This window comes from Lepidochelys kempii, chromosome 7 (genome assembly GCF_965140285.1).
Source record: "Lepidochelys kempii isolate rLepKem1 chromosome 7, rLepKem1.hap1, whole genome shotgun sequence".
Taxonomy (NCBI): domain Eukaryota; kingdom Metazoa; phylum Chordata; order Testudines; family Cheloniidae; genus Lepidochelys; species Lepidochelys kempii.
The window spans coordinates 82,385,987-82,412,232 of NC_136386.1; the positions used below are offsets into that span (position 1 = coordinate 82,385,987).

At 45.4% G+C, this 26,246-nt stretch overlaps 1 protein-coding gene across 1 annotated transcript; it reads left to right on the plus strand.

Annotated features, from left to right (window-relative positions):
* Window positions 1–255: 255 nt before the first annotated feature.
* NEUROG3 (neurogenin 3) lies at window positions 256–972 on the plus strand. The gene has a single exon (XM_073354773.1). The coding sequence runs from the start codon at window positions 256–258 to the stop codon at window positions 970–972; it is 717 nt and encodes a 238-aa protein (XP_073210874.1).
* Window positions 973–26,246: the final 25,274 nt, after the last annotated feature.

A 26,246-nucleotide genomic window follows, 5' to 3' on the forward strand; every position in this document is an offset into this window, starting at 1 on the left:
CACTCTTTCTGCCAATAGCAGCGGGGAATTATTGCCCACTCGGATCTAAATCTGTATTTTAGGAGTACCTGGGCTCTCTCCCCCCACGCCCATAGCCTGCGCAGATCCAGGAGTCCCAGGGGACAGCTGCCTTGTTGCCCTGAATTAGACACAGGATCAGTCCCTAGAGTGTCTGTGTGAACAGGTTTTGTTGTGTAGCGTGCATGGAGCTGAATGGAAACTGACGATTCCCTGTGCGTTGGGTTTCCCTGCAGGATGTCTCCCAAGACCGATTGCTCTCCTGGTGCCCAGGTGAACAGCGAGGGGGATCAGTACTATGGTGTGTCTGACGATGAAGGCTCCGCTTCCTCCCTTGGCACTGGCAGCCTGCCTTCCTCTCCCAACCCTTCCCTGACTCGGCTGCAGGCAGGAGGCTGCCCTGCAGACGAGGGGCACGGGAGAGCCCCCCCTCCGGAGTGCCCGCAGAAGAAACAGAAGGCCAGAAGGGGACGCACAAAAGCCAAAAGCGAAGTGGTGCTGACGAAGCAGAAGAGGAACCGCAGGATGAAAGCCAACGACAGGGAGAGGAACCGCATGCACAACCTCAACTCCGCCCTGGATGCTCTTCGCAGCGTCCTCCCCACCTTCCCTGACGACGCCAAGCTCACCAAGATTGAGACGCTGAGGTTTGCCCATAACTACATCTGGGCACTGACCGAAACCCTGCGGATGGCCGACCACAGCCTCCTGAGCGTGGGGCAGCAGGAGCTGGCCAGGGAGCCTTTCCGGCAGCCCCCTAGCACCGCTTGCCTGCTGGAGCTGACCAGTCCCGGCAGCATCTCGCCTTGTGAATGGGACTCGCTGTACTCTCCATTCTCCCAGGCTGGCAGCCTGAGCCCCACTGACTCCCTGGAGGAAGGGCGCTCTTACCAGGCTGCGGACACCGCGGCCTGCCCCAGGCACAGCCCTCATGCCTTCCCAGAGTTTGTCTGAGGCCAGAACTGTGTTTTGGGGATTCCCCCCCCCACCCCTTCTCTTTCTTTCCCTTGACTTGTTTGCAGCTGCAAACACAAAAACGATGCACGGATGGTCAAACCATGCACCTCTTTGGACACGCACTGCCTCCCGACCCCAGGAGAGGAGAATGATCTTGGAAGTGACTCTGAAATCAGCTTTTCTCGCTTTGCCTTAAAAGATAATGGGGATCAACCCAATGGATATGCACTTTCCAGGGCTCCTGCTAGAGCCGGAGCACGTAGGGTGCGTTAGGAACTCTGAATGCTTAGAGAGGGATACTTTTTTTCTTTTTGTAATTGGGGAACCTCTCACTCACCTATGGGCGGTTTGGGTGTATGTGATCAATATTTCACCGGTTGGTAAGTTTCAGACAAAGTTCTTTTTGATGTAAGATGGTAGCACGTCTTTAAAAATCAAATTTTTGTACTTGGAAATGGTAAATTATATTAATTTTTTCACTGTTGGTATTTATTGATTATATTTCATAACGAATATATATTTTGTACATAAGATTATTTTTGGCACCGGTTTAAATGATTGTACTAAACAGGTTTGGTGATGTTAATTAAAAAACAAAAAAGGAAAATAAAGCCTGTCTCTTTTAGCGCTGTTATAGTATAGTGTCTTTTCAGAAGAATTTTTAGCACACACATTTGGGGGCTACCAACCAATGAGTCACCAAGGAGTTGAGCATGCTACTGTCCGTAGAATATTGCTCCAGGGCTCCACTTTAAATGCAGAAACAAAGAGAAACATAGGGATTTACATAATGCCTTTGATCCCTGCCTCCAACTCCTAATAGTCTCAAAATTTGCGGCCGATATTCTGTCCTGAAGTCGCACCAGGCTACCGCCATATCTCAGCGGATCTCCTCGTCCACTAAAAACACATGCAATCAAAGCTTCACACTGAACTCAGACTAAACGTAACAATCCTAGCTGCTTGGCTGTTGTGGGCACTTTTGTGTTTACACTTATGAAAACATTCTGGGAGAGTTATGCAGCTGGTATGCACGTTCCTTTCTGCAGTGTAAATCACTCACAGGGCGGCGAGCAGTTTTGAAAGTACCAAGTGCAACTGCTAAAAAACCGAGATCATCTTGATAAAACAATAACCCCATAAGACTCTTGCACTTACTAAAGCCACCACCATACGCCATTTATATATAAAACTCAGTCTAATCTCTTTCTTCTTATCATCTTTCACAAGTAATCCATTTCACTTCCCCTGAAGTTTTCTATTTGAATTCAGAGAGAAGATATATGGCACTAATCAAAACCCGGATGGGGGGAACAGCAAACAGACGAATGAAGGAAGGTGTTGTTTAATGCCTGGGGATTTAATCTAATAACACGAGATTAATGAGTTATTGGTGGCTTATTGCAATATTCAGTTATTTACAGGACGAGAAAAGTGTGCACCTGGAAACGTCAGGCTGAAAGTGTTATAGTCCCGCTGAATGAGAAATTCACAGCAGGAAGGAGGGTTAGGACAGTAATATATTTGGTTACTTTTTTTAAAAGTTGGGTTTTCTGGTGTAGCTGCTTCAACACTTGAGAAGTATTTTCATGAATGAAGGAGTAGATGATTTTTTTTTAAGCAAAATTGCCTCTTTCCCTATAAAATCACTATTTCCTAGTCTTTGGTTAGATATGAAATGATTTCAATATGTTTTTGATATTGTTGAACTTCCCCCACTTTTTACGCACAAAGATTCTAAACTAGTCTCCATCTGAACACAACTCATGCATTTGTAAAAAAGAATATTTCATATTTCATCCCCCCAAAGAGATCTAGGTTACTTATACACTATGGGCTAAAGCTTCTTGCCTTACTAGAAGTCCCCATTAACTTCAATGAGGATATTTTCATGAATAAGAGTAGCAGGATTTGTCCTAGGAATCACTTCGTCCTTAACTAAGATGCAGCTGGCTCTGGGGTGGAACGTGGTGAGTATTCAACTGGTCACAGTTTCCTCACAATGCACATCTTGGGACAGAGGATCCATAAATTATGGTATAAGAAGTAGAGAATTGTATAAACAGTTTTGTGGCCTTGTGGGCAGTCGGAATGTGCATTGTATAACCTTTCCCTAGATAAAACCAAAGACACAATTCAGCTTCTCTTCCTTCTGCAGCACAGTTAGACTTCTCGCTGGCTTTTATCCTGCTTGATGTGGAGTAATTGGAAATCATGACCCAACTCCTGCTTCCTTTACTCTCTCTATCATTGACTTCAGTGGGAGTTTTGCAAAAGGGGAGCAGAATTTGGCCTCATTATTGCGGTTTCAAATGCAGCTGCATCTCATCAGCATTTATACTCAGTATTCTAAGCATCTTTAAAATCCCTGAGGCGATTGCTCTACAGAATTCCATGGACTCTTTTCCCCGTGCCACTATCATTGGTTTAGCTGAACAGTTAAAAACGAAATAAAACATCTTCTCATTGCTGCTATCCCATGCTACAGATGTAAGTAACTTTCAGGAGCTGTGTGCAGATGAATGTAGCAAAGCATAGTTATTGCTTATAGTGAGAGTGCACTATCGGTATTTAAAGAGTGCTTTACAAACCATGCATACAGCTCCGTCCTTGCCCCAAGGAATTCCCATCACTCAGCCCAATGCAGTGACACAGCACTGAATGACGCTGAAGGTGGGGAAGCAGCTCTAAGGATCAGTGTGGGCAGGTTTAAAGTTTGTCTCTTACATTAACTCGGTGCAAAATAATAAAATCTGAAACACGCTCCCGGGGACGGAGCCCTGGGGGATTTTGCAGGACCCAGACTCCAGCTCGCTGCCATGTCTTCCATTCCTTGCAACTGGAAGCACCCTAGCTTTGTCAAGCGACTTTACAAAATCGAGTTGCTAATTACAGTGTAGAGTTTCTCCAGTCCCCATGGGTTTTGTCTGGGGCTTAGACTGGTTATAAAATGCTGTCTGAAAACATGAATCTTGTATTTTTTCCCCCTTCCAGGGGCTCAATTTGTAGTTGGTAGATTTATGGCCGCTCTTTATTTCCTCTTCTCCGCAGATTCTCGGAAAGCATTCTCCCCCTGCCCCATTGCAATGTGGCCGAGAAACAAAGAGGTGCTGCTGGGCCAAAAGGCTATTGTGATGCTAATTGTTGTCAGCTGAGCCGATTTGCAAGCAGCAAAGAGACGCTATTGAGGCAATTTGTAGAACAAAAGAAATTTGGGTATTGGGAACAAAAACGCACGCACAGCCCCCACAGAAAAGGCAACAGTGAAAAATAACCGCTCGGGCTGGGAGCCTCTTCTCAGCTATTGTCACTGAGCCCCCGCCCCTCGGAGCAGCGCTCGCTCTTCACCGGCGCCCTGGACAGCCTGGCCCCAGGGGCTGTCGGAATGAAGCGTCCTAGGCCACTGCCCTTCCTCTCCGAACTCAGCGCGTGGGGAGAAAAGGGGCCCCTGGAAAGTCAGGAGCCGATGCAGCCGTTCCTAGGGCAGAGGCTGATTTGAAGGGTGAATTATAGAATCATAGAATATCAGGGTTGGAAGGGACCCCTGAAAGTCATCTAGTCCAACCCCCTGCTCAAAGCAGGACCAATTCCCAGTTAAATCATCCCAGCCAGGGCTTTGTCAAGCCTGACCTTAAAAACCTCTAAGGAAGGAGATTCTACCACCTCCCTAGGTAATACATTCCAGTGTTTCACCACCCTCTTAGTGAAAAAGTTTTTCCTAATATCCAATCTAAACCTCCCCCACTGCAACTTGAGACCATTACTCCTCGTTCTGTCATCTGCTACCATTGAGAACAGTCTAGAGCCATCCTCTTTGGAACCCCCTTTCAGGTAGTTGAAAGCAGCTATCAAATCCCCCCTCATTCTTCTCTTCCGCAGACTAAACAATCCCAGTTCCCTCAGCCTCTCCTCATAAACCATGTGTTCCAGTCCCCTAATAATTTTTGTTGCTCTCCGCTGGACACTTTCCAATTTTTCCACATCCTTCTTGTAGTGTGGGGCCCAAAACTGGACACAGTACTCCAGACGAGGCCTCACCAATGTCGAATAGAGGGGAACAATCACGTCCCTCAATCTGCTGGCAATACCCCTACTTATACATCCCAAAATGCCATTGGCCTTCTTGGCAACAAGGGCACACTGTTGACTCATATCCAGCTTCTCGTCCACTGTCACCCCTAGGTCCTTTTCCGCAGAACTGCTGCCTAGCCATTCGGTCCCTAGTCTGTAGCTGTGCATTGGGTTCTTCCGTCCTAAGTGCAGGACCCTGCACTTATCCTTATTGAACCTCATCAGATTTCTTTTGGCCCAATCCTCCAATTTGTCTAGGTCCTTCTGTATCCTATCCCTCCCCTCCAGCTTATCTACCGCTCCTCCCAGTTTAGTATCATCCGCAAATTTGCTGAGAGTGCAATCCACACCATCCTCCAGATCATTTATGAAGATATTGAACAAAACCGGCCCCAGGACCGACCCTTGGGGCACTCCACTTGATACCGGCTGCCAACTAGACATGGAGCCATTGATCACTAGCCCAGGACGCCCCCTCTTCCCGAGCTACCCACGCTCTAACCCGGCCCTCGCTAGCCGAGCTGTCCCGCTCTCCGCCCCGCGGCTTGCGGGAGCTAACTCTCTCTCAGGCCGTTGGTAGAGCTGGCTGCCGCTCGGAGGACTGGGGGCAGCGTCCCATGGCCCAGCTGGCACAAGACTCCCCCGGCGTAGCTCTGGGAGCCCCCAGCTTCGGGAGGGGAGTTCTCTGTTGAGAAAGGGGCACAAGGCCCCTGCCCATTTATTGCTCCTAGGCCTTGCAGGGCCCTAGCGCAGTGTGGAGGGCGCTTTAAAGCTGTTTGTCCTCAATTCTTCTCGCTCTTTTCTACCCCCCCCCCCGCGCCCGGCTCCAGGCACCAGCCTCTTCCCCCCCCCCCCATTGCGTCTGCTAGTGAGTGCGCGCAGTTCAGGAAGAGGTGCGGGTGAGAGAGGGAGGAGAGAGACGCTGAGGGTGGTAGGATGGGGCTGAGGGGCGGGAGAGCGGAGGTGGGGAGAGAGAGTGGGGGGTGAGGGGGAGTGGCGTCTGTGGGGCATGGGGGAGGGGGAGGGAGAGCGGGGGTGTGGGGGCGGTGAGGGTGTATATACGAGGGGTGTGGGGTGTCTTTATGTGGGGGGGACGTTGGCGTGGGTGAGGAGAGGCGGAGCAGGGCTGTTGTGAGGCGCACTGGAGTGAGGAGGGGTGGCGGCTGTGGGGTGTGTCCAGGGGTGAGAGGAAGGGGAGGTGTGGGGTACACGCACGCGGGGCCAGGCGGCGACGGGGTTGCGGGTGTGTATGTGCCAGGTGATGGGGAGGGTGAGGGCCTCTACCAGGCGTCGGCATCTTCTGTGTCATTTAACAGCAGCCAGAAGAGTCCCTCGCATTGACTGCGGGCTTCATCGAGCACCTCCCTCAGGTGCAGGGCCACGCTGCAAGGAGCTGGCCAGCATGTGGCTTGTGCTGTTCCTCAGTACGCGCGGGTCCCCTTTGGTCGATTGCTTCACTTCCCGCCTCTTTCCTTCAGACCCTTACAAAGGCTGCGCCCGGCGTGAGGCCCGCGACGCCCTTCCCGCCTCTCGGGCAGCGCCGCTGCGTGCGCCGGCCTGGCGCAGACCGGCTCGGCGGGAGGGTCCCCGCGGCGGCGGGGGGCGGGAAGCCAGGCCCTGCCCAGCCCTCGCTGCCGGCTTTGGGGCGCCTGGAGCAGCTTCGCTCTCCGCGGGGTTCGCTGGCCGCTCGCAGTTCGCCCGGCCGTGCCTGTTGCGCAGCCGCGCGGCTCTCGGTGCAGGGCTGCCTGCGCCGCCCAAGACTGGTGCTTGGAGCAAAACCGGGGGCGGGGGGAAGACACTGGCCATGGTGCTGAAAGCCGGGAGCCGTTCCCGTGACTGGCCGGAGCAGGCAGGGCAGCGGGTGTGCGGGCAAGTGGGGGCTGGAGGGGGTGGTGGTTTGGGATTAAGCTGCCAGCCCCTCGTCAGGAGCCTGCTCGCCTTTCTGCTTCCAGGCGAGTCGCCATTTACACGCTCCGCGGGCCAGAGTCAAACCAAGGCCTGCCCTTTCCTTTGAAGAGTTGTTGTTTGTTTAAACGAGTTTATAGAAAGTTTCTGTCACTTGCTTTGAACTCGGTGCTGGAAATGAGTTGGCTCTGGTGGGGCTTCCCCGCCCCTGTGTTAGAGACCTGGGCGCGCACGGGCAGGAATAGTGCCGTGTGATGCTAGGCCCACTGCCCGATCAGAAAAAGTTGTGGGGGCACTGTGGTTTTTAGGGACTGGCAATCGGTCCCATCCTCTCCTCAACTAGCTACTCTGCCCCAGCAAATGAACTCTTCCCCACCGTGACCCGGCACTATTTTAGGAGAATATGCATCTGGAAGCACCATCAATCCGCCTTAGCTCCCCTCCCACCTCCCCGGCCTGCACCAGTTGCTAGCACGCAGCTCCCAGCCGCTGCTAGCATTTGAAGATTTGATTCGGCAACCAGGGACTCAGAGAGCTGGTAGCTGGGGCAGCGATTAGCGCGGCGCTTTGCTGCTCACTGTCTCACTGCAGGGCTGGGGCCTGCTCCAGGCATGGGTCTGGGGCCTTCCTCTTTCTGTGAGTTCCCCCTCTACTGGCAACCCAGGGCGGGGAGCAGCCTGGGACCTCCCTCTTTCATTGGCATTATGGAGTGCAGTGGTGTTGGTCCACTCCTCTGCCTGCACAGTGGATTGGGAAGCCACTAGGAAGGTAATTGGGGCTGGTAGAGGGGAGGGGAGAGAAAGCATGTGTCTAGGTGTGAGTGGGGTGTTATATTCCTGAATGACAGGTTTCAGAGTAGCAGCCCTGTTAGTCTGTATCCGCAAAAAGAAAAGGAGTACTTGTGGCACCTTAGAGACTAACAAATTTAGTTTATGCTCAAATAAATTTGTTAGTCTCTAAGGTGCCACAAGTACTCCTTTTCATATTCCTGAATGCTACCCATCCCCCACCTCCTTAGTGAAAGGCCTAATAGCATTACTCTTTCTGGCTCCTTAGTATTTTAGTTTCCACACTGAGCGTCTTTTGACCCTTCCCCCCCAGTTCAGCTTGTCTCTGGTATCCGCCTTATCTAAGACTGTCCCAGTGCCCTTTCAGTATGTGGATCAGGAAAAGAAGGATAAAAAATTATGACACTTACACTCTCAAACAATGGCTTGATCAAAATTGCACTTTTGCAAAAGTCATGGTGTAAAGTTCCATGTTTGAATGAGTGACAGAAGGGGAAAGAGCCCTACAATGCAACAAGTCACAGGTATTAGAGGAGGCCTGGAGGGTGATTGTTTCGTAAACTAGTTGTTTTTCTAGAAAGAGTTCACTTACGTGGGTTTTACTGTGTTGCAGCTCTTTTCTTTGGAGATTTAGGACGTCTCTGGTCTTTTAGCCTTGGTTCTGTGCACTGGCAGGGAAATTTACAACCACTGGAGAACTAGTGACTGCTTTAGGGTCTTGAATGCATCTTTTTTCTTTGCCTCCACATTATTAGGTTAATCATTGCTTGAACTGGTTGCTATGGTTTTGGCAAACCTTTGGAGACTTGATAATGAACACTGAAAGACTCCTTTTCCATTTATCTTTTTTTCAGTGTTTAGTGCATGATGGTTTCATTTCTGTTCACTAGGCTGTCTCAGATCTGGTGTCCCACCATAATAACTGAGGCTTCTTTAATGGCCTGTGCACTTTTGGATGTACAATAAACAGGTGGCCATTTGAAATGCATCCATTCCAAAGATACAGAAATTTACAGAATCTCCTGCTCATATAAATTTACAGAATCTCCTGCTCAAAATATAAATATTTTGAAGACTATTTAGCATGTGTTCTGACAGATTTAGTTGCTGAGAAACTTTAGTTGCTGAGAAACTTGCAGGACTGACTTTTATTTTTGAAGACAGTCAATCCCTTGTAACATACTTACATTTTTTGTGCCTGAGACACACACTTCTAGGTAATCTCTCTCTGTTTAGATAAAAGGATTTGAACAATGAAAGAATCATATGGAAACCAGAGGTGGCTGCATTTCAGTGGTGGGAGAATGTAATCCTTTATAGATTATGCTTTGTAAAGCATTTAGGGATGCTTTGGGATGAAATATGCTATGTAAAGACAAGACAATATATATTATGAAGGTGGGGATGCTTTAAACATCTCCAATTCAAACTCTCTCTTTCCTTAATGGTACATTTTTGGCTTGTTCTGGGTTTTTATATTAGTTTTCAGCCATAGAAGATTTGTTTTTAGGAACCACAGGCTTATTTTTCAGGCTGCATACAGTATTTAGCATTAGAGCAGGCTGGCTCATTGCTTGTAGCTGTAGATTCTTACATATAGATTGCTTATATATGTTTCTATCAAGATGACAAAAGGACAGTAAAAATAATGAACAGTGAAAACAGAGAAGGTAAATAATTTACATGAGTAAAATAATAAGCAAGTCTAATTATTAAAAGGCCTTGCCAAAGCTCATGACAGGGGAGCACAAAGCTGAGTAGTGGAAATGTTGGGGTTATTTTCCTATGAGAAACTTCATCAAACTTTTCTATGCTGATCCCTGCTCCAGGAGAAAGTAGCTGGATCAAATCATGTCAGATAACTGAGAAACAATTTATCTAGATTCCCATATTTCCAAGACAATTTATTTGACCTATGGCCTTCAGTCTCTGCTTAAATGTAGACTTAAGGGAAGTGCCTTCCCCAATATGCTGTATACATCTGGCATGTCTGTTCAGTCCCCATTAATAGAAAGCATCAAATTTTGTGAACTAGTCTCCAGTCCCTTCATATAATTAATTATAGATTAGCTGTCATTTCAACAAGTACGTCAAACCGTCTTGCATTTTCTGTACATCCTTCTTATATAAACCAGTTCTGTATTTAATCTGAGATACCACCACTGTGAAATATGTCTCCCTCATGTTTGTATTTTTCCCCAACCAATATTTAGCAGGGCTCTTTAATTATGAATAATTAATTAAGGAGAGGCCTTCATGCGTAATCTGCAAATTTATACGCTTACATCTTAAAGAGAAAGGTTTCCTCCTCAGTGAGGAAAAGGTCTAAAGCCCATAGCTGTAAAGGCTAAGAATCAGGATACTTTCACATGGGCAGATTTCAAAAGTCTCTCTTTTTTTCCAGCTATAATGACAATCCAAAGAGTTCCTGATAGGGTTTTAAAAGATGCTTATTCATTCACTGTCCACCAACCATGAAAATCCAGCTCATTTGTTTCCATTCTTAGTGCAAACGACCTCACAGGGTTCAGTTCAAGCTGAAGCCTGTTGCCCAGAACTTGTCACTCACACTTTTAACTTCTTTTTGTTGGGCTCCTTTTATTTAATTCTTCTGGGTCCCCACCTCCTTCACAGCCCCACCCTCTTTCCTAATCACAAAAAGAAGTCTGGAAATCTCTTTAAAGCTGCGGAGCTCCCTTTAAAAATCAATACAAAAAGCAATAGCTGAAAAGAGATCACAAGTATGTGTAAGATAGAAACTTCATTCTGTCTGGCCAGTGGACTCTACACACTAAAGGATTTAGAAAAGAAAATAGATCTGCTGCATGCCACAGTGCCTGAAAGCTGAACAGTTATGACCAGGAACCACTAGCTCTTTGGATATGAATCAAGTGTCACACTGTTAACATGAGTTGTTTTTTTTTTTTTTTTTGTATGAAAGGATGTGTAATTTGAGGGTTTAAGCACATTTTAAGGAAAACACAGCAGGGTTCTTCAAGAGCAGAAATGAAGGTTCAATGGAAGTGTCTGGAAGGGTAAAAGCATCCCAGTGCACTGGGGGCAGAGTGAGAGTGTGGTTAGCTCGTATCAGCAACAGCACTGAAGGGCTCCCTGTTGGGAAGGATCACAGCACATTTTGGCCTCATGTCTCTGTTTGTTCCACTTGTCAGCAAAGAATAAGGAACCATCTTATCTTTCAGAAGGTGGATTTTCTTTTCAGTTTGGTGTTATTGGATGTTTTGGCGTATTGTGAGTAATGAGTGTTCTTGCTTTCTCAATGAAATCATCACTTGTATTCCTCTTGGTGTCCCAAATGACTGTTCTTTTTGATGGCTAATAGTCCATATTAGAGAATGAACAAGTTGAGAAGTCAGTTCACCTGAGTGTTGTGGATGCATTGATCCAGAAAAACACAGGTTTGTATTTGGTGTAGAGAATCTGACTAGAACCTGTTTATGAACATCTAAGCAGGGTCTGTGTGAAAAAAATGACAATGTTTGGTGGGAATATTAACTTTATTTCCAACATGTGGACATTTGACCAAACCTCACCACTCTGTGAAGGATAAACATGGTAAGAGTCATGACCTCTTACTTCATTCCTTTATATTGGAGTCTTAAAGTGGGACTTTCAAAAGCACTCAGCATTGGCCTAATTCTGTTCCCAATTGACTTCACTGGGAGCAGTAATATCTTTTGGAAGTCCTACAATTCATGTTTTATTGTGATTTCTAGAATACTATCTGTGAAGGTATCTGAGTCAGATGATTGGCTGCCTGTGGTATAATAGGAAAAAAATCTACACTCCGCTAGTTTTACAACAGTGTGCAGGTCAATGTGTCTGTTTTGAAGCAGTCATTTAAAGATGCAGCTAACACTCAGGAAATCCTGGCAACTGATTGAACTGAATGGAAAATTGTAGTGGGAAGAGAATGGTCATCTTCTAGAAGTCTGAAATGGAGAACTTCACACTGTTAAACGCTTGTTATAATGCAAAACACGTTGTATTCTTTTCTTTCCCCCCATCACCATGCTGCTTTGCTTTCCTCTAGTATATTATAAGCAGAGGTAGGCCTGAGCGAAAAGTACAGATCTGAGCAGCCCCAAACTCTGGGGAAGCTGGATTCAAATGTGGCTCAGTATAAAGCCCATCTCAATAGCAAGGGTCAAAGATGACAATAAATGTTTACTATCTCTGTATCTCATGGTAAGATTTTAGATGGAAGAAGCTCACATTTATGGTAGTTCATACACATCACAATGGTGATTTTCAAAGGCACAAAGGGGAGCTGGGCACCCAACTACTACTCATGGCTTTGAAAATCTGTCCCCATGTTTCCCTTTGATCTATCCACTCATTTGTCAGGTAATCATATTCTGTACAGAGTTTGCTTTCTAGCTGCCTCTAGCTGTTTTTTTAATTTGTTCTTGGTTATATCTTTTATTGCTGTTGTTGGCAGTTTGATCCATTCTACACATTATAATTACTGTATGGGTAAAGCAATTCCTCATTACTGTTTTAACTCCATTTTGTACCTTCAGCTCATGCCTTCTGTTTGAACTCATCATCCTTCCATGAAATAGTTCAATGGAATTTATCTTCCCAATACTCATCAGAATGCCGCACACCTCAATCAATTACTGTCTTTTCTAATGGATATAAATGGAGCTTTCCTACTCTCTACACAACACTAAAACCCCTGAGACCCTTTATTATCTTTGTTGCTCATTTGGCTTTTAATTTAAAAATATTTACACCATTCCATGTATGGTAGAGAGACATCTGCACAGTCATGAACTTTCCCCTTTCCTTTCCAAAAGAAACAGACTGGAACCGAAGAAAAAAAATCTTTACCTGCCAGGTACCAATCCATCACCCATAAATACTTCGGAAAACAAGGAGTGTCAAATCCATCTGGTTAGCATCTGCAGGTAGAGTGAAATGGGGTCCCTACCTCTGATTTTGCTCAATCCTTTTGCTTGGTCAGCAAACAGCTTGTTTTAAATACAGAGACCTCATGTATGTGGGACAGAAGAAGATTAATTAAACAGGTGCTTTAAGCCCAGAGCTGGAAAATTCACTGATAACGTTTCTAACTGAGATACGGCTAAGTCTAACTTAGTTACAACCACTGTTGTATCCACCTGGAGAGTGTGCCTGGGTATGAGTAACATGCAGGGGGGAAACAAAGGATATGCTCTTCTTTGGGAAGGAGCAAGGACTAGTTTGTTTGTTCTGCATTATAGATTCTACCTGAGGAAGCTGACTAGTTTTCAGGTTTACAGTGCTGTGAGACAAGAAGGAATGAGAGGAAGATAGAGTAAAAGAAAAGAAAAACATTGTTTTCTTCTGGGTGGTGGAGAGGGGTTTGTGGAATAATGCATCAGTGTGCTCTCTACTCTGGAGAACTGAGCTGAAATCTTGGATTAGGTCACTGGCGAAGGTGAGTATCTAGGTCTCAGAATAAGGCCTACTGAGCTTTTGTCTGCATTACACTTCTTCCCTGCCCTCTGCCCTCCCACAGTTTGGCACAATTTAAAATGATTGTGGGTTTTTCCTCAACAGAGACTCAGAAGTTGAATACCAAGTAGCGTGGGAGGGCAGCAGGATTGAAGAGATTTCACAGTACTGTGTAAGGATCAATGACTGGGACAGCAGGGATGCTGCAGGTCAGAACTGAGAAGGATATGGGAACCCAGAACTGAAACAGCTAGAGTGTTCCATGTCAGGAAGGAGATGCATTGACTGGAGCTGTGTGGGTGAAGCTTACCCAGTGCTTGCCCACTCAGGCCATGTCTATATTACAAAATTAAGTCGACTTTATGTAAGTCGACATCGAGCCTCCAATTTAAGCAAGTCAATCTTGGATGTCTACACTATGCTCATTGTGTCGGTGGAGTGCATCCTCACTATCAGGGCTTGCACCGACGCACGGAACACTGCACTGTGGGTAGCTATCCCACAGTGAATGTAGCTGAGCGGAATTTTGGGTAGCCGAGTGAAATTTTGGGTTGGGCTTGAAATGCATTACGGGACCAAAATATTGGCCTGGGTGATTATGGGAACATGGCGTTAGCCTCCCATGATGCACTTACCTCTCTCCCTCCCTTCTCCCCTCCCTGAAATCAATGGCAAACAAACCAAGCCTTTTTCACGCTTTGTTGCATAAGCCTGGGTTACCCACCCAGATGCCATAAGCACGATAAGCATGGACGCTGCTCAGCTGTACGGTATTGTGAGCATCACAAACACCTCGCACCTTATCCTGCAGTATTTACACAGCTGATACAGGAGCTACTGTGTGGAACAATGTGATGCCACACAAACAGCTCTGCTGGAAAACATAGAGCGGAGCAATTCGCAGTTGCTGGCAACAGTCACGCATCACCTTGACATGGCTGAGCGCTGATTCTGGCCCAGGAAACAAGCACTGACTGGTGGGGACCACATTGTTATGCAGCTATGGGATGATGAGCAGTGGCTGCAGAACTTTAGAATGCATAAGGCCATTTCCCAAGAACTGTGTGAAGAACTGTCCCCAGCCCTGAAGCACAGCAATACTAAACTGACAGTTGAGACGTGAGCGGCAATAGTGCTGTGGAAGCTTGCAACTCCAGACTGCTACTGGTCAGTGGGACATCAATTTGGAGTGGGTAAATCTACCATGGGATTTGTTGTGATCCAAGTTTGCAGAGCCATTAACAGACTTCTGCTAAGAAGGGTAGTCACTCTGGACAACATGCAGGACATAGTGGATGGTTTTGCCACAATGAGGTTCCCTAACTGTGGTGGGGCAATAGACAGAATGCATATCTTCATCTTGGCACCAGACCACCTTGCCAAAGAGTACATAAACTGCAAGGGGTACTTCTCAATGGTGTTGCAAGCGCTGGTGGATCATATGGGCCATTTCACCAACATCTATGTGGGATGGTCATGAAAGGTGCATGACACATGCATCTTTAGGAACACAGGTCTGTTCAGAAAGCTGCAAGCAGGGACTTTCTTTCCAGACTGCAGAATAACCATTGGTGATGTTGAAATGCCAGTCGTGATCCTGGGAGATCCAGCTAACCGCTTTCTCCCATGGCTCATGAAGACATAGACTGGCAGCCTGGACAGCAGTAAGGACCAGTTCAACCATAGGCTGAGCAAGTGCAGAATGGTGGCGGATGTGCCTTTGGATGTTTAAAAGGTTGCTGGCACATTTTGCTTACTAGGTTAGATCTCAGTGAAAGCAATACCCCCATTGTTATTGATGCCTGCTGTTTGCTCCATAATATCTGTGAAACAAAGGGAGAAAAGTTTCCACCGGGGTGGGAGGTTGAGGCAGATCTCCTGGCAGCCAATTTTGATCAGTCAGACACCAGGGCAATAAGGAGAGCACATCGAAGGGCTCTGCATCTTTGTGAGGATTGGAAAACCAGTTTCAGCAATGAGCCAGAGTAACGTGACACTTATCTGTGTTGTTCCTTACCAAACTGATTCCTCCATTGAATTGTCTCCCCTGTAAGCATCACGCCCACCAACCACCATGTGTTGAATGAATAAACAGCCTTTTCTCCTCAATCCGTTAACTGTTATTATGCACACAAATGCAGAGAGACAGCAAAAGAAAGTAAGATAACTTGAAGCAAAAGGGCTGATAACACTGTGGGGGGAGAAACAAGGAAAGTTTGCTTACAGATGCACTGCAATAATCAAAGGTGTGGGAATGGGCACCTTCTGGTCCTTGTACCCTCCTGTGGTGTTGAGTGCAAGGGATACTGAACTTTCCTTCCCTCACCCCCATAGGATGTTTGTGGAAGGAGGATGTAGAACTGGGCCATGATGGCAGCAAGTTCAACATAGGCTGCAGAGGGACTCTAGTATCCAGCTGCCTCTCTTGAACCTCAGCCATACGTCTCAATATGTCTGATTGCTCCCTCATAATCTGCAGCATCTCTTCCTGCATGGCACGCTCTTGTTCCCTGCATGCTGTCCTGTCCTCCCTGTCCATATCGAGGTTCTCGGACAATGTAATCCTCCATGCTCTGAGCTCTGTCTTGTCGCTCTCTGAGATGCGCATTAACTCATTGAACATGTCCTCCCAAGTCTTCATTTTCCACCTTCTATACTGGGAAAGTCTCTGTCTCGGTGTGGAGGATGCACTGATGGACAAGATTTCAGCTGCAAGGAATGCAAAGCACAAGGGTAGCATTGACAGTGCATACATTGTTTCTGGGGTGCAAGGTTAATTTTTTTATAACAAAAACACCCCTCAATACACTTCACTGCAAGCCACAACATAATCACAACCGCTTACAGGCCACTTAGGTCAGCGGAAGGGACTCAGTAGAGTAGAGACATACATTATTAGATCAACCTAATGCGGCTTATGTGGACCTACATTTGTAATGTAGACCATGCCTCAGTGACCAGATTTTGGCTTTAAGCCACTAGCCACATTTGAGGGGTGTGGTCAGAGGCTGTACAGCAGGAAGCCCCAAATGATTTCTAGCTGACTCAGCCACATTCCACGAGGGGGACAGGACACATGGTGGAGCAAAGCACATATACTCTATTGTAGCAGTCAGCATGTATTCTCCCCATAGATTAGGTCAGCTGTGCTGACTGGTGTGGAGTGGGGTGGGGGTGGAGTGGGGGCTAGGGGTGGGGCAGCCTGTGCCTCCCGCATAGGCAGCAGCGGTAGTCTAGAGCAGTGCATTGTGATTATGGCAGGCTCCTGCACAGGGATGTGAAGGATGTGAGATGGCTCCTTGTGCTGTCTTTCTGCTCCCCTTGCGCACCTGCACAGGATAGCCACAATCTGTCCCTTCATCTTGCTTTAGGGTCTGATCCTGGAAAGAGATCTTCAAGAACAGAAGCTTATGCCTGCATAGAGCCCCATTGACTGTAATGGGTCTTGTCTCTTCATGTGCCCATATAGGTTCTTGCTTGCAGATCCCTTTGCAAGGTTTGACCCTTGGCCATACTATCAGCTTCTCATTTTCTTGAGAACCACATTCAGGCACATACACAGAAACACACATGAAACTAAAACAAAAGTACCTTCAACTTTAACATGCCTTGGAACTGTTCATTTAATGAATTATTTAATACCTCTCGCTTATATAACACTTTTCATCAGTCAATCTCAGAGGGCTTTACACAGGAGGTCAGGATCATTATTGCCATTTTTACAGATGCGGAAACTGAGGTGCAGGGAGGTGAAGTGACTTGCCCAAGATCACTCAGCAGGCCAATGAGAGATGTGATGGATAAAAAGTAGTCCGGTTAAGCAGGATGTGACTGAGATGTTAATGGAATCTTTTCAGTTGGGGTCCTAATCTGGCACTGTTTTGACTGAGTAGATCTCTGTATGTAAGTTAGAGAAGTACCACAGTAGTTTGGTAAAGCCAGCAGGGACGCTAATGGAAACTCTTTGTGTTTATATGTAGGAAAGCCAGTGGGCACTCATATGATGGACTGACTTCATGAGCTACAATCCTTCTTGCCCAAATCTTCCCAAGCAAGCACCTAAAAGAGATACTATAAATGAACTATAGCTGTGCATCACATCTTTGACCACGATCATTCATGTGGCAAGGTAAGAAAAACTGATGCACTTTTTCCTGTTAGCTATCAGTGAACTGCACTTCTTTCTCTTTATTTTGAATGTTTCTTTCAATAGATTGAAGGTGTGAAAACGAAGTATCTGAGTTGTTCTCCCACCTGAGAGATGTATGAAATGACACACATTAAAAGTGACAAATCCGCCAAAGGATTTGGAGACTCTTGAAATTAATAAATACTTACATGTTAATATTTTCATTATACCATGTATTTTAGCAATTTACCGACCTCACAGGGGTATTGAAGATTAATCTTTGTGAAACCACATATTATATTATTTATTTAGATCAGGATTTTCAAAGTGGCCTAAGAGAGTTAGGCTTCTATATCTCATTGACATTCAATGGGAGTTGGATGTATGATTTTTTTTAGACTGCTTCGAAAATGATGATTTGTAACCCATTAACAAATTAGCCTCCAAAGGAGTGCCCTGAAAGGTGGGAGTATATTTGAATGTCCACTCATGTCACTGCTTTGAAGATGGAGGAAGTGTTGCCCCTCTTTTAGCCTGCAGACATTTTCAACATAAAAATTAAACCAGGAGAAGAAAACGCCACTTTGAGAAATGTAATTTTTTTTAAAAGCATAAGCATCTAACTCACTGAGGTCTCTGTGCAGCATGACTGAAGCTAACATCTTACATTCTTTTTTTAGTAGCTAAGATTCCAGTTTCTAATAGAGTTTATCAGCTTTGTGGTTAACCTTATCATGGCTTCACTGATTGAGACAGACCGTGACAAAACAGGACTTTCACAGTTTACATAGTCTGATCTTATGAGTTAAACCTTTCCTGCAACTGCATCTCATCCCTTTTCTATCCAGAAGATAGATAGATAGATAGATATTATACACAAACACACACACACACACACACACACACACACACACACAGAGCATGTAGTGGTGGCATCCATATGATAAATTGCATTTATCATTTGTGGTCTGGCCAATAATCCATCTCCACTAGGTCTAATCGTAGAATTCCATTCTGAGGAACTGTTTCAGATAGTTGCCATTATAACAGTTACAGTAGCAACAGTAGGGAAAAAAAAAAGAAAAAGAAAAAAAAAGCCAAAGAAATGTTTCCTCTCCCCTCCAATGCATGTAACAAATTACACCTGCCTGAGGCACAGCATGGGCAATAGACTCTTCTAGACCAGTGACACGTTCAAGTCCACTTTCTTGTGAGCCTTTAGGGCTAGAACTGGGGAACTTTATATCATTGGAAAGAGGAGATTTCTAGCTTTCCAATGGGACATACAGCATTAATTTTATCAGGCTTCATAGAAAAACTGTTTTAAGGTAAGACTTAGAGAATTTTAAAATTTGTTAGGCCTGATTTTATTCTCACTTATATCACCGTAGATAGAGAGTAACTTGATAGAAGTCCCATGACTAGATTATTGGGTCCAGCCAAGCCCAGTTCAGCATAGTACCTGAAGAAAAGGGGGCCAATGGTGGCTGTATGCCTGTTTCCTGGGATAGTCTCACATCTGGAATTGTGTTATGCTAATTGTTGTGTAAGCTTGTGAGCCCTCTGCTCCAAAGCCACTAGGGCAGGGGAGCAGTTTGTGTTAAAGCAGTAGAAAGCATGCACGTGTGTGTGGTAGTTAATGGAGACTGGAACTGGGGTGCAGGAGCCCTGTGTCAAAAGGGCCTTTGCATCGGACAGTCTGAAAGTGTGTGCGTGTCAGGAGGCCTCTATGCTTAACATTATTTCTATAGAAGCTAAAGAAACCAACCCCAAACCCTCATACAAACAAGCCAAGAAAAGGTCGATTTAGCCCTTAATGTGAGGCAGCCGGCTTGGTGTCTGACCTTGTGGCTCTGGTAATGATTTAACTCCCTGAACGAGACATTCGTAAACCTGTCAGGAGTGAGGTTCTTGCTCCCTGTCACTGTGCAACTCCAGCCAAGCACTCTAACTAAGGGGGAGGAATAGAGGGGGAAACCTTCAGCTCACGGACATAGTCTCTGTCCTCAGGGTCCCCCACCTGGCCTCCCTTCAGCCATCTGCTCTGGCTGGCTGGTTCTATTGATCAAATTCCACTCAATAGCCCTACTCTCCGGCTAGACTGGGCAAAGCCAAGGTTTCAACCTCCCTCCCCATTAATGATTCCAGAGGGACTGCTGACTTAAAATTTATCACTACTCCTTTAAAAATAAACCATTATTTATCTCCCCTCTCCCTCTCTTTTTCTCCCTCTGTCTCTTTCTTAAAGCTCTGGTCTTTCATCATTCTGACCAGTGACTTCCAAACACTCCCCCCTCCATTTTCTTTTGGTTATACGAGGTCTCCCCCACCTTCCCTTGGGTGATTGATGATTGTTTCATTATTGCTACTGACATATATATTTTCCTGTTATTTCTCTGAGATTGTATCTATCCCCCGCCCTCTTCCTCACTAGCCTCCTGCTATGATATGTAAGTGGCTGTCTGCCCAGCCTCTCTCCAGTTCATCCATAGCCCAGGCCACAATAAAGCTGATCCATAACCTCCAAAGCATCAGGAAACATCTTTTGAAATGGCTCTTCCTAAGAGAGATGGAATTCTGATGGTCACACATGCAAACTTTGACACCCTGGAGAACTGTAGGCACTAAACAATATTTTAAATTGTGCTGCAACTGAGTTAGAGCTGGGTTCACACTAATGAAAAGTATGGGTTTCAGTTTAAATAAATACCAAAAATATTAGATGCTTATCTTGATATGGGCACCTACATGACTTGATATAGTCTCTTTTAATACATCCTAACTACCAGTGACATGGCCTGAAACAGAGAATAATGTATTCTGTTTGTTGCACGGCCTTCTGTATATGTCATGTTCCTTACAGGTTCAAAACCCACCATTACTGCATCCACCTCTTGCCAAATAATGAACTCTACAGTATAGTGTTAACTTCATGTAATTCCTACATATGCAATTATGCCCCATCCTCTGGAAGGCATAATTGTAAGGCCCATGTAAGCCATGCTGAATTTTGTTCACAAAATGGTTTTCAAACTGAACCCTGATGGCAGGCTCAGAGGGATTGGAAGAAAACCAACTTTTTTTGAGAGGTACTTGAAGGTACAAGATAGAAAGAACATCCCACCCCTAAGCTCTACTGTTCCCTCCATCCTGTAACAAGCCTTAGGACTTCTTTACCTTCAGCATCTTCAGGGGAGTCTGGCAACTTATCATCAGGAAGGCTGTCAGGTTGGAGCAACAGAGCATGGCATAGGGAAGGGAGGTTTGCTAGCTTCATAGTTCTGAGAGAATCTTAGGCTTATGGTCATTGAACTTTCATGAGCATGGGTTGAGGTTAATGCATGCAGGTCTACCTGGAACCAAGGCTGATTTTAAGTGCTTTGTGTTTTGAGTCAAAACATTTTGCAGAGCTCTAATAACTGTACTCTTATTTTTTTTCCTGTTATGATAATTTATTATGTATCCCTCCGTGATTTTTTAATTTTGAAAGTGATCATCTTTGAAATCATGTTTGTCAGGTACCCACTCTGTTAAATGTTGTGGTTAAAGGTTCTAGTTTCTTTGTATTTTATTTACTGGTTTACAATACAAAGCTAATGGGTCAAGTCTGCAGTGGAGGTGGGTCCAAACCAAAACTCTGGATAAAAAACACCCTGAAATATGGGAGCAAGTTCAGATAAATGCCTTGGCTGAAATCCTGGCTCTGTTGAAGCTAATGGGAGTTTTGCGATTGCCTTTAATAGGGGTTTCCTCTCTAGCCTTTGTGACTTGCCTCCATCCCTAACTATCAGTGATACCATGTCCATGGCACTTGTGACCCTAAATTGAGCCACAAACTCCTAGCCTGGCAACCTCAAACATTTCCAACAGCAAAGCAGTTTTGCAATGGGTACGTGAAATAAAAAAGCTACTGGAAGCCAATACAGTATAATTGGAGATAATTTTTTGGTCACTTTTACAATGTTAAAAGAGTTTTTTTACTTTGGAAATACATTACTTCAGTTGTCCTTGCATACTAACGATCTGCCTTTAAACACCAAAAGCCAAGTTTGCCAGTATTGGTACATGAAAGTTTAAGCTTTTCTGTTAGTGAGCTCCCTATGGGGGATTCTCTGTGAGGAAGGGCAGCCTTGGGTACCCTCTTGGTCTTTCCATGTTACTTTTCCATTTTGTGCCACCTGCTTTTGGGGCCTTCCACTTTCCATCACTACAACTTCCCCTCCTGGTGGAGTTTCCACAGCTGAGGTATCAGAAACTGATATAAACCAGGGCTATCTGGACCCAAATATCAGCTTGTAAGGAATAGCTCTGAAAGGTGGAGTTTATAAAGGAAAATGCTGGAAACATTATTCACCGTAGTGCTGTCCCTGCAGTCATGGTGCTGTATGTTCCATATGGAATGCTGTTGTCTCTCACAAGCATTTCCAACCAACCGTGGTCTTTGGCTATATTCAGCTATAATGCAGCCATGGATTTTTTCTTTGGGAACGGGGGGGGGGGGGGATCAAAGAAGAAACCCAAGTCAGAGAGGAAACTAATTCAGAAATAAATAAGTGCAGCTGGCGATGGAATAGGAGCACAGAATGGTCACTGTGCAGAACTAGTGCATACTGGACTGGAGAGCAGTCTCAGCTTCCTGCTGGAAGATGTGGACATGTCTATAGAGTGTGGCAGCTAATTGCAACTGAAAGGGAAGCAGGAGAATCTCAACCCCTGGGAAGGGAGGAGTGCCCTGCAGGGACTAACTTGGCTAGCTAGTTTCTAACCTTTTGACCCTGGAGATACTGTTTGGGACCCTAAGATCATTCACTGGATTGGAAAAGAATCTTTACCCCCCCACCTTCTCCCATTTTCTTCTATCCCATCCCCGCCCCCTGCCCCATACCCTTCACTGAGAAACCCCATTCAGTCATTCCGGGAGAGGAGTTCAATTAGCTCAGTCAATCGTCAGTAGAAGAAAGACACAAAGGGGCACAATGTGTGGGCCTCACCCAAGCCTGCGATGGCTTTGAAGCTGTGATTTGCTCACCCTGGGCAGAACCAAACGAATGCTAATTCACCTGCAGCTCACAGGGGCTGGGGGAGGGTAGGTGGGAGGTGCTGCGGCAAGGGGGTGGGGGGTGTTCTCCTCTCAGGCTGTGGATGGTTGAACAGACTGGCTGAATCCGACGGAGCAACTAGAAAGGATATCTAGTGTATGAACGGAGCCCCAGAATCTCATTACTTTCTTTCCCCCTTCCCCTGCTTTCACCCTGCCGTCTGGCCCCAGCTTCATTTAGGGTGACTGATGAAAGATATAATCCTTTTTCCTTTTCACTCCTCTGTGCTGGTGACAGGGAAGCAGTCTGCAGCCAAACAAGAGAAGCAGTGGAGAGAAAGCAGTGACTGATGAGCGTGTGCACTGATACTGCCCCTGCCACACAGGCCTTGGCCATTGCTGGGTAATGTCCCATTTTAAGGTATTTCTGTCTCAAAGATCTATAGAGAGAGTTGTCCAGATCCTCTAGTCTGGCCAAGCTGAATTTGGCTTTATCCTCCTTTATACTTTTCTGATTCTGAGGTTTGCTGGGGGCTGATCAGTCCCTGACATAAATTAGAGCAGCCTACAAGTTGCTGTAATTTGTACCCAGCTGCCCGTGGCTCCGAAGAGCTGTTATGGCATCTGAGAATTGGCAGGGTATTGGAATGCCTGGACCATCCCCTCTTTCTTGTGGATATGCCTTCTGGGTTGAGTCTGGGGAAGGAGAACACTCTTGGGGCTGGTTCTGCTAGATTCTGTCTATTTTGCACTACCAGACTGGTGAAAAAAACTGAAGTGGGACTAGGACTTGGCCTGGTCTCTCTCTGGGCCAACAAATCTTCTCTACCCAGGTCAAAAATGAGAATTTGCTCTGAAGTGCTTTTTTTCTTCTTCTTGGTCCTTTCAAAAAAGACTTTGCATTTAGAGACGTCCCAGGGCTAGTTGCATCTGTCCCACACTCATACAGGTAGCAACATTTTAATAATACTTTGCACAGCAGTTTTGGTCAAGGGATGTCAGATACTTTACCAGTATTAATTAAGTAACTCTCACAACACCCCTATAGTTGGAGGGGGAGTATTATTACCCTCATTTTATAGATGAAGTTAAGTGACACACAGCAAAGTCATATAGCCAGGAGTAAAACCCAGAACTCCTGGCTCCTAGTCCCATGTTCTAACTAGATTCCCTCTCTCTTTTCTTCTACAGCACTTAATTCTCTAATTAACAGCAGGAATTACACTTTCTTAGAGCTTTAATGAGTAATTTATATGCTGAGGAAAATTTTTAGATACCTCTCATGTAAGCATAAATCTATAGACCATTCACATATTTCTAATTTTTTGGAGGTACTTTGGCTCATTTTCAAAGATATTTGTGTTTAAATAAGGGGTTTTCTTCCCTCACAGTTCATCTTCTCCCTCACAGTTCATCAGATGTCAAGAATTATAACATTCATAAACCAGTCGGAGAACACTTCAATCTCTCTGGTCACGCAATTACAGACATGAAGGTCGCTATCTTAAAACAAAAAAACTTCAAATCCAGACTCCAGCGAGAAACTGCTGAATTGGAATTCATTTGCAAATTGGATACTATTAATTTAGGCTTAAATAGAGACTGGGAGTGGCTAAGTCATTATGCAAGGTAGCCTATTTCCCCTTGTTTTTTCCTACCCCCCTCTCCCCCCAAGACATTCTGGTTAAACTTGGATTTGTGCTGGAAATGGCCCACCTTGATTATCATACACATTGTAAGGAGAGTGGTCACTTTGGATAAGCTGTTACCAGCAGAAGAGTGAGTTTGTGTGTGTGAAAAGAAAAGGAGTACTTGTGGCACCTTAGAGACTAACCAATTTATTTGAGCATGAGCTTTCGTGAGCTACAGCTCACTTCATCGGATGCATGCCGTGGAAACTGCAGCAGACTGTATTTATACACAGAGAATATGAAAAAATACCTCCTCCCCACCCCACTGTCCTGCTGGTAATAGCTTATCTAAAGTGATCATCAGGTGGGCCATTTCCAGCACAAATCCAGGTTTTCTCACCCTCCACCCCGCCACACAAATTCACTCTCCTGCTGGTGATAGCCCATCCAAAGTGACAACTCTTTACACAATGTGCATGATAATAAAGTTGGGCCATTTCCTGCACAAATCCAGGTTCTCTCACCCCCCTCCCAAAAACCACACACACAAACTCACTATCCTGCTGGTAATAGCTCATCCAAAGTGACCATTCTCCCTACAATGTGCATAATTAAGGTGGGCCATTTCCAGCACAAATCCAGGTTTTCTCACATCCCCCCCACCCCCATACACACACAAACTCACTCTCCTGCTGGTAATAGCTCATCCAAACTGACCACTCTTCAAGTTTAAATCCAAGTTAAACCAGAACATCTGGGGGGGGGGGGTAGGAAAAAACAAGAGGAAATAGGCTACCTTGCATAATGACTTAGCCACTCCCAGTCTCTATTTAAGCCTAAATTAATAGTATCCAATTTGCAAATGAATTCCAATTCAGCAGTTTCTCGCTGGAGTCTGGATTTGAAGTTTTTTTGTTTTAAAATAGCGACCTTCATGTCTGTGATTGCGTGACCAGAGAGATTGAAGTGTTCTCCGACTGGTTTATGAATGTTATAATTCTTGACATCTGATTTGTGTCCATTTATTCTGTTTAATAATTTATTATTATTGTGTGTGTGGTTTTTGGAAAAAAAGGGGGGGGTGAGAAAACCTGGATTTGTGCTGGAAATGGCCCACCTTGATTTTCATACACATTGTAAGGAGAGTGGTCACTTTGGATAAGCTATTACCAGCAGAAGAGTGAGTTTGTGTGTGTGGTTTTTGGAAAAAAGGGGGGGGGGTGAGAAAACCTGGATTTGTGCTTGAAATGGCCCACCTTGATTATCATACACATTGTAAAGAGAGTGGTCACTTTGGATGGGCTATTACCAGCAGGAGAGTGAGTGTGTATGGGGGGGGGGGGGGGGCGGAGGGTGAGAAAACCTGGATTTGTGCAGGAAATGGCCCACCTTGATTTTCATACACATTGTAAGGAGAGTGGTCACTTTAGATAAGCTATTACCAGCAGGAGAGTGGGGTGGGAGGAGGTGTTGTTTCATGGTCTCTGTGTATATAATGTCTTCTGCAGTTTCCACAGTATGCATCCGATGAAGTGAGCTGTAGCTCACGAAAGCTTATGCTCAAATAAATTGGTTAGTCTCTAAGGTGCCACAAGTACTCCTTTTCCTACCCTTAGCTTGGTTATGGAAATTCGCTTTTATCAGGGCTTCTTGGTTGCTTGCAGCTTGTTCAAATGCAGCAATGTGTTTATTCTCTGGTCTGAGCAAACGTGATCATATTACTTCTTACTACTCATATTACCATCCTACATTCATTACACTGGCTGCCCGTAAGGGCCAGAATCAGATTGATTTTAAATTGGCCTTGATGGTGTTTAAAGCCCTTACTGGTGTAAGCCTATATCTGTGACCTATTTGAGCCTGGCCCTGAGCGGAACTGATACCACCTACCTTTCAGGGGCCTCACTGTTTCCTCTCATGTTAGCAGGTGGGCCCAGGTAGTGCAATTCACTTTTACATGCCATCTTAAAAATGTGACGTTTCCCCCCATAAAGACTCTTGTGGGCCGTTTATCTACATCTACCCCCTCTGCCTTTTTCCTGTGTGTCACATCTGGTTTTATGAGAGCAATTTTATGACACTTCTATATAATTATTGAATTATTGTGCAGCATCCAAGTGCCCAAGATATGATCCATGCTGGAAACATAAATGTCAAGATCGACACTGGAAACAGATATTGCCATGATCTTTATGAATGCATTTCTCAGGGTCAGTGAGACCGTGATCCTCCCCCTTCAAGAGAAAAAG

Coding starts and splice junctions, on each gene's coding strand:
- NEUROG3 (XM_073354773.1), top strand. CDS start 256: ATGTCTCCCAAGACCGATTGCTCTCCTGGTGCCCAGGTGAACAGCGAG.